The following is a 13331-nucleotide window of genomic DNA, read 5'->3' as shown; positions in this document are numbered from 1 at the left end:
TAATAGCATATTCAACAAAACATTAACAAGATTTATATTGATCATACTGAATTCATAAAAATATGTAAAGAATTAAGCAAATTAAGAAAAGTTTAATAAATTTTTATTACAAATGTAAATTAGTGAATGACCCCTAATAAATTTTCATTAAAATTGGTTACCTAGTACAGTATTTCATTAATGAAATGATTAAAAAAAATTAATAATTTTTAAATGCAAATTCAATGAGTATTGAAGCTAAAAAATTTGTCAGAAGTAAATTATTATATTGTCCCTACACTCATAATATTTCACAAATCAGGGATAATTAAATTTTTTATGTCAATTGCTTTAAATCAAAGATCATTTTTAAATCATTAAGAGATGAATTAAAGTATTTTTGAATGACAAATCTGAAAAACATAAGAGTTTTTGCTGCATTTAAAATATTGAAAGCCCCTCTCTTCATGCTTGCCTCTAAATATTATTAAGTTTTTTCCTTGAACAAATTAAGAGCAAATTAAGAACAAATTACAATAATAAAATGCAATAAGTAAAAAACAGAAAAATATTATTAAAAAAAAATCAATTAAGTAAAATCAATGTTTAAATACAATATGCAATTAATGGATGGTCCCCCAGATAAAAAATTACGTTTAAGAAACTCAATTAATTTTTATCTTTATTAAATTAAGTGAATAAAGGGGAGATGGAAATTTTGAGGTTATGAAGCTTTGTGATTCTTGACTGCTCTGAGGATCAACATGAAAATATGTACTTAGTGAATGGTCCCTCAAATTAATTCAAAGATCATGGTACTAATCTATAAATAGAATAGCACAAGGCCATTAGCTTGCCATTGACGAAGTTGATAGCACTTATGACTATGAAATTAACAAGAGAAATAAAATTTTCTCTTGCTATTAAAATTTGGCTATGTTTAGTTGATCCCCGAAAATTTGAGAGAAGTTTCAGAGAGTGGAAAATGAAGCCTGAAATTGAGAATATCTTGCAAAATAATGCAGAGTTGCACATGAAGGTGCAAGAATCCTTCCCACTGAATCCAGAGCAACCCACATGGCAGTAGCTTGATTGCCACAAAATTGTGATTTCACAATACCCAGGGGAAAATATCCTTTTTGGAGCAATTTAAGCCAACTACTTCAATTTGGAGCATGTAGGAGCAGGTTTCCACAATTGGCTCAGATCAGCGCAGCACTAGCACCACTGCATATCATTTAGTTTCCCAGCTTGGACAGCAAATTCCTCAGCAGATTTTAGTAAGTTCATCTATGCAAAGCAATAATCTAAGGAGTTTCTAAGGACTAATTTGGAAATCTAAGTAATCCCAAGTACTCCTTGGAGACTTTTTTATTTCCAAGGAGTATAAGGAGTCTGTATGCACCCTGTTATAAAAACAGACTATTTTTAACGAAGGTAGAAGTGATTCCACATCATCAAAACTTGCTAACGATACTGCACCTCTCAGGAATCAGAAATCATTTAATTTAAAAAAATATTGCTTCTTTATACGATATCAAATAAATAAACTTAGTAGACAACAAAAAACGTTTTGTTCATAATAATTAATGTGTCATCCAAAATTATAAAACAATAATTTGTCATTATAAATGAAGGTTGACAAAATTGCTAAACAAAAGCGGATTAAAAAAAAAACTAACATGTCAATACTCTCAAGGCAGAAATTTCAAGTTATTACAGGCTGACATCCAATTGAGATCACTCCAAAAATGCTTGAGAATAATAGAATCTTGAGGATACACTTAATGACGGTAGATCCGGAAAAATTAAATCTGATTTTTTTAAAATCGTCTATTGCACAAGAGCAAATTATGGTTGAAATCACAAGAATGAAATCTCGCAATTTGACAGGGTATTATCGGACAAATCCCGGTTTTGGGGGAAAATTACGTTTTCCCTAATTCTTTTTTCGAATATAGTTTTCCCTGATATCCTCAGTGTGTACAAACCCTGTGTTCTAGCATAAACTTTTTAAAAATGATGTCATAATAAAAACACTGATAAAAAGTTAATAAAAAATAGCAAAAGAGAAAAAAAAAATTCAGTTCTGAAATGCAACTTTTAAGTTGAAAACCACACTTTTTTAGGTTATCTATTATCTGCCTTGAAAAAAGTGACAATAAATAAAAAAAGTCTATAAGAAATGCTTCGCCGTAATGCTGCACTACAATTAAAAACCAAAAATAAAACAAACTAAAAAAAATTCTCCCTGTTTGAAGAAGAAAGTTTTGAAAAATGACAAAATGGACTCGCTTAAATTTTTTTAAAAAAAATCAGCAGTATATAACTTATGGTTCAGTATATAGTAATCTACTTCAATTTTTCTGAATTTAACTTTTCCATACGTCTTTCAGAACATAAATTAACAAGTTTTAGAACTTAGCATAAATGTCTAAAAAGTATTTCTAATAATATGCTGCTAAAAATACGATTTTAATCTATTCTTTATTAAATGTATTCAAAGTCCCTCAAAAAAACTTTTCCAAATGTCAAAAAATACTTTTCCAAAAAAAAAAAGCCAAATATTTGGCCTAACAAATATTCAGCAACAGAACCAAATACCGAATATTCGTTACATCAATAACTGTAACATAATATTTTCCCAATCTGTAGCCTTTAAAATGATATGAACTAATAACTTTGTAGAGCCGTGATGGCTCAGGGGATAGAACCTTCACCTTCCACTGAGGTGAACCAGATTCAAATAAAAGTGATGGCTGATAGATACGAATTACGCATCCGGCCCACTCTGACGTGAAATATTCTCAGTGGTAGATGGATAATGGGTTAGAGTTCCCTTGGCATCAGACTAACCATAGGAAATTTTCATCTCTATGTAATGCAAATGCAGGTTAGTTCCATTAAAAAATCCTCAACAAAGGTAAATTTCTCCGAATACTTGATCCAGGAGTTTCCTTGTCTTCTGGATTGGGTCCAAAATTACAAGACTACAGAGTGGAACATCAGTAGTCGTAAGTCTGAAATCAGGCTGGCTATTTAACGACAGTTATAAAATAAAGTAACAACTTTGTAGAAGTACTAACGAAATATTATACATTTGATATTGAGAATTTGCAACAGCTTTTGTTACTTTGAAACACATTTTAAAATATACAAGTCAGAATTTATAGATACCGTATATTCCGGCGTGTAGTGCACACTTTTAATACAAAAAAATAACATTGGAATTTAGGGGTGCGCGGCATACGCCGAATATAAAAAATTATAGATTAAAAAAATTTTAATTTTGAAAAATACTTTTATTTTAAAGAAATAACATACCTTTACCTATATACTTTAATGATTTTCGTTATTACATAAATAGTTCATTATATTCGTCTTCCGTTAATTCTTCAGGCACGTCATCACAATCTGTTTCATCTTCATCATCTATGTTACCCTCATCCATAAATAGTCATCTTCTGATCCGTCCAGCTTATTTGAAATGCTGCATTTTTTTAATGATTTTCTAACCATCTCAGGCTTAATTACATCCCATACTTTTAATATCCATTCGCGAACTGTTTCCAAACTTGCACGACGCATATGTCCTCCTTTCGTAATGGTTTTCTCGCCCTCCAGCATCCAATTGTTCCACTGTTTCTTTGAATTGGCTTTAAATGGTTTGTTAAAGCAGCCAATGGCTGATCTAATGGTGTCAATCCGCCCGGAATAACTGCCATATCGGTGCTACATTCTTTCAACAATTTTTTCGTATTATCTGTAAAAAAATTGTCCCAGACTAAAAGGCTTTCTGGTTTTCTATTGATACTAGACGAGATATTGCACATGTACAATCCAAATTTTCGTGTGCGTTATACGAAGAGTATATCTTAAAATGGAAAAAAGTCATTAGAAATTACGGATGTGCGTTATACGCCGGGGCGCGTTATGCGCCGGTATATACGGTACATGGTTCTATAAAATAAGTAAAACACAATTTTGCATATTTTTAAACAGACACAATTTTAAAAATATGCATGTAATAAGGAGAGAAGATTCCTGTTGTGGTACCTGACACAGATTTTGGTGACAAACGAACAATAGCACCAGAGTAACACTACAGAAAATCCTAAAATGATATTAACTTATAGCCACACCCAAGTAAAGATACAACATATTTTTTTTACGAAATTTTTGCAAGCAAAAGAGAAAAAAACAGTCATAAGCACTGGTTCAGAAACATTTACAAAAGTTCGATATCCACATCGAATCATCAGGCTCAGTGTTTTAGTAAGAATAAATTTAAAAACATATCAAAGAGATCAAAAAATTTTGAACATCAGGTTCTCACAGAGCTTAAAAACTAGTTGCTAACAATTTAAATTTTATCTTTTTAAACCAAAAAAAAAAAAAAAATCCAGAATACTCCAGAATATTGAAAATTTTGAAGACCTTTGTATATATTATTTATAAACATAGATGCCATTATATTTAATTATAGTGGTGGTTGTAGCCAAAACATAACAATTACTTTGGCATGGGTACAAACTTACTTTTTACTTATAATATAGCGAAGAGCATTTCCCAATGTATGATCTTCATCTTTTAAAATAAACGTTCGGCATGTATCATCATCCTCAGTACACGGTAGCTGAATAAAAAAAATCAACATTTTACTAATGCAATAAACAAATGTTGAATACATTACAACAGAAAAATATAGTTGAATACACAGATAATATCCGGTATCCTTTACTTACGACTTCTAGACGCCTGTTGCTTTGCTCCATGACAAGAGTTTCTACTTGTATAAAGATATTCGTGGATAAAAAATTGTGCTTTATTAACAAATAACTGACATAAAAATTTCCTAATAATTCAAGATGAAGAAGAAAAATAATTTTACGGCTTTTAGCTTGATGAAACAGGTTGCGTAAAATTTGCACTTTGGATGGTTTACTCATGGAGTCTAGAGTATGTTACCGCTTTAGGATCCATGGGTTTACTTCAGCAAGGCTTTTTCCTATTGCAGAATAGTATGATGAACTCTTTGCATAAGCTTATAGCTTTCTATTGCTATTAACAATGAACTGAGACCACTGAAAGGCAACTCGTCATTACTACATCCCAGTTGTGGCGCTAGTAGTAGGATTAGCCTGAGTACTCGCATGATTTTCCTATTCTAACGTGCAAATCAAAGACTCGCAATTCTTCATTAGAAAGTAAATAAAGTTCGAGCTAAATATTCTAAGATATATACTACCAGTAGTATATCTTTTTTAAAAAGACAATAGTGTAAAGGTTTATTTTTTTTCAGACAATGAAAGAAATTTAAAGTTAATTAAAATCCAGCATGCAGACCTAGCGGGCGGGTGTTTGATCCCCAGCATTGACACGGGAAATAATTTCGCACTATCTTTTAAAGCATTTTAGATTAATAAATCAAGTACAAAACACTTATTTTATTTTAATATATTCATTTATTCGCGATCGCAACACTCGAATACGCCATCTGGGGAGAGACCGGTTTCATGCCTTTAGCCCTTCTCCCTTCCCTCTCCTCCTCTTTTCAGTTGTATAGGAATGTACTACGATATTTTCCCTTTTCTTAATATTTTTCCTTTTTATTTAATAAGAATATTTTTTAAAATTTCCATAATACTTTTCTTTAGAACTATGTTTAATGTAGTTTTCAGTTCCATATAGTTTTTCAAGTTAAAAGATTTCAATCTATATGAAAATCAAGAGAGAAACTAACGTACTTCCTTCCTCTATGACTTTCCACACGCTAATGGGGAAAGCATGTGAAGTGTTGCCATAGGAAAAGAGTTCTGCTCTACGCCACCTGCAGCCCATTTCGATCGCCAATTTCAAACTTGTTTAAATTATTTCTTTAAATATACACATCTAAATTAAATTTTTGATGCATTTTAATTTTCTTGATGCATTTTAATTTTTCAAAGACAACCGGAACATCTTTTTTAAATTTGTGGGGGCGGAGTTAATCGACCATACCAACCGTCATCTATTGGCGATCGAAATGGGTTGGTTCTTCGTGATAGAATCAAGTTAGCATGCTTTATATACTAGTGAATGATGTTAAACTTTCATAGTGGTAGTTACGCCACAAATTTTATAAAATGAAAAAATGTATTTGAATTTTCTTTTTATTACAAATAGTTTAGAAGTAAATTTTTACCTTTAATTCTTTACGCGAATTTCTAACTTGAGTCACCCCTTTTTAACGAGCTCAGTTCGCATTTTGCAACCGATTCTATCGAACATTCACTCATTTTTTTGTAGTTACTATTTCTAGGTAACTTGGTTGTTGAAAAACATTCACTGCATCGTAAAATAAGGGAAGGATTAGAGCCACTCTCTTCTCCTCTGCTCAGATGCATGGGAATGTATTAGAATGTTGCCTCTTACATAATATTTTATGCATTTAGATTATCAAAAATATATTTTAAAATTCCCACGATGCTTAAATTAAACACTGTGATTAATGCAGTTTCAAATAGTTTCTGAGATTAATTTTAATCGGTTTAAAAATCAAGACAGAAACTAACGTACTTCCTACTCCTACGACTATCCACAAGCTAATGGTGAAAGGATGCTTAGTGTTAAGGGCATTAGGTAAAGAGTTCAACTATGTGTCACCGGTACCAATCATTTCGGACACCAAAAATGAGGAGTACTAAAAATTTTCTGCAAGCGGCGTTAGCAGATATTGCCCAAATCTGGTGAAGTGAAAATTCAAATTTTAATTGGAATACTAAAACCACTAAAATACGGCTATTTGTTATTCAATAGTAAAATAAGAATATAATTAAGCTGTATTGAATCATTTTTAGCAATTCAGAAAGCTGGAAATTCATACATATGGGACAGCGATGATGGCAAGCATTCCGCATAATTGAGAAAATGTCTTAGAGTAATTGCTTAAATTTCCGCTATATTTGTAACTGGAACAAAACTATTTACGATCTATAACTGTTCACGATGACTTATTTTAAATATAATTACTTTTTTAACAATAATAATGTAGCCTTACATGGCTATATATCCCATAAAATACAAATTTTAATTTGCCTTAAAAAAAACCTTTATAAAAAGGATATTAATGGCCTAATTATTGACTAAACCTACTCCATTTATTGCTATTCATGTAATTTGAATTGATATATGTTTGTAACTGGTATGATTACGTAAAATAACCAATATACTATAAGCATAAGCCATTCATTCAATATACCAATCATACTTTTAATTGACTAATGTAAAAAATAACAAAATTATAAAATAATATGTATTATTTTTAAAAAAAATTATGTAAAGAGTTGTAGCCAGAGGATTGAATAAAGTGTTTTTAAATAATATACTCCCAAACTGTTAAAACAATTATTTTCAATTAAAAAATTTCTCTCCTACATAATAAAAAATTTCCAAATTTTTTAAAATTAAGTTTAAACAAGCACTTCTGAATTAATTTTTTAAAAAAAATATTCAGTAAACCAAAATTCAAATAAAAAATTAAAGTTGACATGCACTCACTCCTTTGCAAACTTCCGTAATCTACAGTGCTAATATACTTAGTAACTATCCCTCCCAAGCCTGAGTAATAATAAAATTTTGAGTAAGTAGATTATTTAAAAGCATATTTATAATTGCAGCAAAATAATGCAAATAAAATTTTAAAAAAATCAAAAAGTTTTTTCCAGAAAAAAACTGCTTGAGAAAATTTGAAAAAAAAAAATTTAATCGATCATGTAAGCTAAAAGATCAGGTCACCAAAGTGAACTAGCATACAAAGTAATCGGGTCAGCAAATTTAGTTATTATTAAAATTATTGTGTCCACAATATGAGCTGCGGTAAAGTGATTACTTCACTGAAGTGGCGTTGGCAATGTGATCTGTCGGTGAAGTGATTGTCAGTGATATGAACACTTCTATATAATTATATTACTTTATGGTATAGTTTTATTCATATCCATTTACATTTTACCGTAAGATAGTTTTAAAAGCATAAATGTGGATTTTGGAATGAATAAAATGAAATCATGTGGTGTTTTAAGGAAGAGATGCTAAAAATTTATTTACGCAGTAAATAGCAAAAGCTTTAATTCCAAAGAGTGATAATTTTACTTACGAAATGCATAAAAGGTCGTCCTTTAACAATTTTTTTTTACAACCAAATGCAACACAGTAAACCACAATATTTTAAGGTTTTCGACATTAAAATTCCCGCAATAATTGTCTTCCATTCTATTATATGTATTATTTTCGGTTGAACTACAAGTCTTCCTGTTTAAGAATATAGCAGAGCATTTCAGTGTATAAAAATAAACTTTTTATTGAAAATCCATTTACTGAAAGAAGAAATAAACAAATTGCACACTACTCGGCCTTATAAAATAAAATCTAATTGGGAAATAAGGCATTTTTAGCTTGACCATTCGTCACAAATAGTTGGTTAAAATTTTCAGCTTATTAAGGAGTGGTAGCTTTCTATGATGTCATACTTACATCTGTCCTGCTGATTATGTATTGCTCAATGGCTAGCTCAGGTGGCGACTGAAAATTTGAACACATTAAAGTAACAATGAAAAAAGGAAGGTAGGGATTTTCTCTCGATCGATTCTCTAGTCACATGATAAAAGGATAAAAAGGTTTACAAGGATAAAAATGTTAGCGATGAAAGCACCCGATTTACTTTTTATCCCAATGCTTTCCACATATCGATATTTTAAACACGTATTACGAAACTCTAATCGTGCATTTAAACATGCGCTTCATTTAAACGAATTTTATTGCAAATAAAGAGATTTTCATTGTTCTTTCAGCAGTTATTGCTACACTTTTCCCAAAGGTTTTAAAAATCCCGATATTTTGAGCATGATATTATAACGACTGGCAAGTTTCGAATCACACATTTTAATAATCATTTTTAATGTATACTTTATTTGCATTTATCTCATCGTCCATCCAAGTTAACTTTTTTTTTTTTATGGCAGTTGTTGCTACCTACTTTCAAAAGTTTTTTGAAATCTCAATATTTTTAATATTACTATACTCAGGGAAATCAAACCTGGTTTTTAAAACTGCTCAATGCTTTTTAAATTTCTTTTAATTTACTTTTTTATATCGTAAGTACATTTAAAAAACCATTTAAGATTTAACAATCATAAAATCTCTTATAATTCACTACATATAAATGTCCTAAAGTTAAGATTATATTCCTAACTGAATATTGAATCTTTTTAATAGAAGCTGTAATGTGTTTGTTTTATTTTATATAATTTCAGACTCCATAAAATTTTAAAAACTAAAATATTCAATTTGCACTTGCATTGCTTAAGAAAATATTTTTTATTATTATTTTTATTAAAGAGCTAAGAGGTAGAGTAGAGTAGGGGTGCACAAACTTAGTAGAGAACATACATTTTTTAGTGAAGGGCCACATGCACAGCAGATAGACCAATAAAGGGCCGCATGCCAAAGTATTTAGACAGACATATTGACAGCAATTATAGGTAGTAATTGTTATATAAAAAACATCATTGATCTAAGCACTAAATTCCTTTTGTCAGTTAACCTTGTACTATCTTTGCATAAAATTAAATACTTTTAAATGTTTAAAATTAGAAATTGCAAAACTGAAGAATCAGAATCAATTTATCAGAATTTTTTTTTAGCTAAATTGAAATAATTAAAAACTATGGGAAAATTCATGCTTTTTTCTTCTTCATATTACATTATACAAAAGTTCATTTAAATAAATTTCAACATTAAAATTTTTTAAATCCTTATATTTTTTTGATATGAAAGAAGCATTTTTTATGGTATCAATTTAGTTTAGTATTCTTCAGTTTTGAATGAATTTTAATATTTAATTTTATTTTCGTAAAATATATTACAAAGATGGAGAGATTTCCGTATCGTGATCTGTGGTAGAATAATTGCCATGACTTGGCAATTTCTAGGCAGTGGCTCGCAAGAAACTAAAACAAACAACACAGAAAGGAACCAACTCTAAAGATATAAATCGTAGCCCTACCTGGTAAACATTTACATGTTCTTTTCTTTTTAATTTTCAAGTTTAAAATTTATTTGGCACATTGGAGATTGTAGTTGACATGACACATCACGATACAGTAATATCCCCCCAAGATGACTTGTTGTGGGGAAAACATTGACATTCATATAAAAATTACCATAACTTTTATCAATTATCTAAACACTTTGACATGCAGCCCTTCATCAGTCAACCTGCTGTAAAAAAAAGCCTTTTATTCAAAAAGGTTATGCACCAGTAGTTAATTTAAAGTATAATGATACACACATTTGTCAATTTATAAGAGGTTTTTTTCTTTTTAAAAAAATACACCAATTTTGTTTTTTCCTTTTTAAATTTTTTAATCTTTTTTTTAATTGCTAATAAGAATACATTTCCTTTAAATTTTCAATAACATTTGAATCATGAATCTGCTTTTATTAGCTATAAAAAAAATTTTGGGGAGATTTCCGTATCGTGATCTGTGGCAGAATATTCGCCAAGTCTTGGCAACTTCGGGGCAGCAGTTTGCGAGGAACTAAAAAAAGAAAACATCACAGAAAGGAACCAACTCAAAAGGTATAACTCGTAGCTATCCCCAGGTAAACATCTACATGTTTTTCTTTTAAAAAATTCGCAAGTTTGGCAAGTCTATTTGGCACCTCGGCGATTGTAGTTGACGCGACAGATCATGATACGAAAATATCCCCCGAATTTTTTTTAATACGGTAATATAGCTTGAAATGATCGTGTGAAATGTAGTTTTACCTAATCAGAGTTCATCCAGGGTAATAGTGCAACACCAAAGTAAACTACAATTTCGGCAAAAAATAAAATATGCTGTTAACACTCCAGAATGAACTCTTAGTTAAAATAGAAACTAAACAATTGTTTTTCAATATATATATTAGATTAACCAAAGCAAGGTGGACGCTTTTTGCCTATTTACAGGGTATGATTGCCTTGATGCCAATCTCTATCACTGAGGCCATCTGCCCCTTGTGATACAAAGAAATGAGCCTAGGGACAAATATCACTGCGTACCTGTGGAGCTCTCTATGGCGACATGGAATCATTGAGACATCAAGAAGTTAAGAGGACTTATGGGACGATAACCTTTACTTATCTAATAAACTTTATGTTTTTGTTACTGTTAATTTCTTGGTTTATATTTTTCTGGTTCATGGCCCTAGCCATAAGAAATAAAATAAAAACAAGTGAAATGTATTGTTTGACTTATTTTTAATAATAATTCAATAATGCTAATATTTATAAAACTTAACTAATTATAAACCAAATTTTTATAGTATTTTTTATAAAATCTGTTATAAATAAAACAAATCTGATATAATAAATAATCAAATGTAACATGATAATCAAATAAATCAGATTCATTTGATGTTTAAAAAAAAAAAAATCACAAACCTTGATACTAACTATATAGATATAAATGTCTTATTATGTTTGCACATGATGCACTCTAGTATGAATACGGGAATGTTGAATTAAATTGCATGTTCTTGGAAATGTTTTATGACATATATTACATGAATAAGGTTTCTCTCCGGTATGAACAGTGTGATGGTGATTAAAAGAACTTTGAAATTTGAATGTTTTACCGCACACGCTGCATGAATAAGGTTTCTCTCCAGTATGAACAATGTGATGGTTATTTAAAGAACTTTGAAATTTGAATGTTTTACCACACACACTGCATAAATAAGGTTTCTCTCCAGTATGAATACGAAAATGTTGCACTAAATTGCCTTTAAATGTGAATGATTTACCACATACACTGCAAGAAAACTTTTCACCAGTATGAATACGAACATGCGTACTCAGACTATTTTTATCAACAAATTTTTTACCGCACACGCTGCACGAACACATCTTCTTTCCACTATGAATATAGGAATGTCGAATCAAACCATGTTGAAAAGAGAATTTTTTCCCACATTCATTACACGAATATGGTTTTACATCGGAATGCAAGGCCGAGTGGCGGGTTAGACTAGATTTCAATGAAAATGTTTTATCACACATATCACAGGCATAAGGTCTCTCACCGGTATGAAGATAAGTGTGTTGAGTTAAATTCATTTTTTGAGTGAAACTTCGATTGCACACATTGCATGAATAAGGCTTTTCACCAGTATGAACACGAGAATGTCGATTTAAACTTCCCTTTTCAGTAAATATTTTATTACACACGCTACACGAATAAGTCTTCCTTCCAGAATGAACACGATAATGTCGAAATAATTTAGATTTATCCGCATATGTTTTACCACACATGTTGCATGAAAAAGGATTTGTTTCGCTATGCAGATGAGAATGTTGATTTAAAAGAGTTTCACTTTGAAACGTTTTAGCACAAACACTGCAAGAAAAAACCTTCCTGTCTGCATTAACGATGGTATGTTCGTTTAAAGTACTCTTTTGTCTTAACATTTTATCTGAATTTAGTTTAATCTAATGAACATTTTTGTTTTGCAAAAGAGCCATTCAATCTTAGCAGCCGATGTTCCATTACGATAACCCTAGAAGTCAGTGGCGTTGGCGGCATCAGAAAAATTAGGGAGCGCCAAGGCTATTCTTACGCCAAGATTTGCCCTGCAGACGGCAGGTGAATTTTGCGCGGAATTTGAAATGCCGTTATTCAGCATCATGTGCAGTGTAGCGTTAAATGAAATGAGTGTATTTTAATTATAAATCTTTCATTTGTACAAAAACGTTTCACAAATCTTTTATTTGTTTAAAAAGTGTTTCGTATGCACGTAGGGGCTTTTGATGACTGATTATTTTATTAAATTATTTGTTTTCTTTTCAATGCTGAGTGAATTACTAAGCATTATTTCGTCTGAACTCAATATATGAAAAAATTGTAAGTAAAAAAAATTATTTATTTATTTTTAGAAAAACAAAAACAACTCTTTTAAGTGGCAAAATTTTGTAGCTGCATTTTGATAATTTATACTTTATTATAAAGAATTTGTTTTTTATTCCTTTTTATCTTTTAATTCTTTCAATGCACGGAATTTGATAGCATTTTATTATTTTTAAACCAATAAATCTTCTGTCATTTTCTCTTATTTTAATTAAAACTAAGCTTACATTTATTTATTTGATATTCGGCCCTTAGTCAATCCAATGTTATTATTTTATATAATAAATATTAAGTACATTTTTAAACTAATAAGTCTTAAGTCGATTTTAATTCCGTAAAAAAAGATAAATAAATAAAACAAAACTTAAATTTAATTTTACAGATATTACGTTTGAAATTTGACTGTTAGTCAATACAACTTTATTA

The 13331-nt window shown here is 30.1% G+C and overlaps 2 protein-coding genes across 2 annotated transcripts in view; both read right to left on the bottom strand.

Moving 5' to 3' along the window:
• LOC107441564 (RNA polymerases I and III subunit AC2 l(2)37Cg) overlaps positions 1-4955 on the bottom strand; it is a 15914-nt gene extending 10959 nt beyond the window's left edge. The window contains exons 1-2 of the mRNA XM_071177196.1: positions 4725-4955; positions 4518-4615 (exon numbers count right to left, since the gene is read on the bottom strand). Of these exons, the coding sequence (XP_071033297.1) occupies positions 4518-4615; positions 4725-4928 (302 nt within the window). The 5' untranslated portion in view covers positions 4929-4955. The remainder of the gene's footprint in view (positions 1-4517; positions 4616-4724) is intronic.
• Positions 4956-11241: 6286 nt separating this feature from the next.
• On the bottom strand, positions 11242-12573 carry LOC107441586 (zinc finger protein 568-like). Its single transcript, XM_016054908.4, has one exon. It carries the CDS (start codon positions 12467-12469, stop codon positions 11477-11479), a length of 993 nt encoding a protein of 330 aa, XP_015910394.1. The 5' UTR covers positions 12470-12573; the 3' UTR covers positions 11242-11476.
• Positions 12574-13331: the final 758 nt, after the last annotated feature.

The sequence above is a fragment of the Parasteatoda tepidariorum genome, chromosome 2 (assembly GCF_043381705.1).
Source record: "Parasteatoda tepidariorum isolate YZ-2023 chromosome 2, CAS_Ptep_4.0, whole genome shotgun sequence".
Lineage (NCBI taxonomy): Eukaryota > Metazoa > Arthropoda > Arachnida > Araneae > Theridiidae > Parasteatoda > Parasteatoda tepidariorum.
This window is presented reverse-complemented; position numbering and strand designations above follow the sequence as displayed.

Bases quoted from the DNA above. Each gene is read 5' to 3' on its own strand.
- LOC107441586 (XM_016054908.4), bottom strand. From the start codon at position 12,469: ATGTTAAGACAAAAGAGTACTTTAAACGAACATACCATCGTTAATGCA.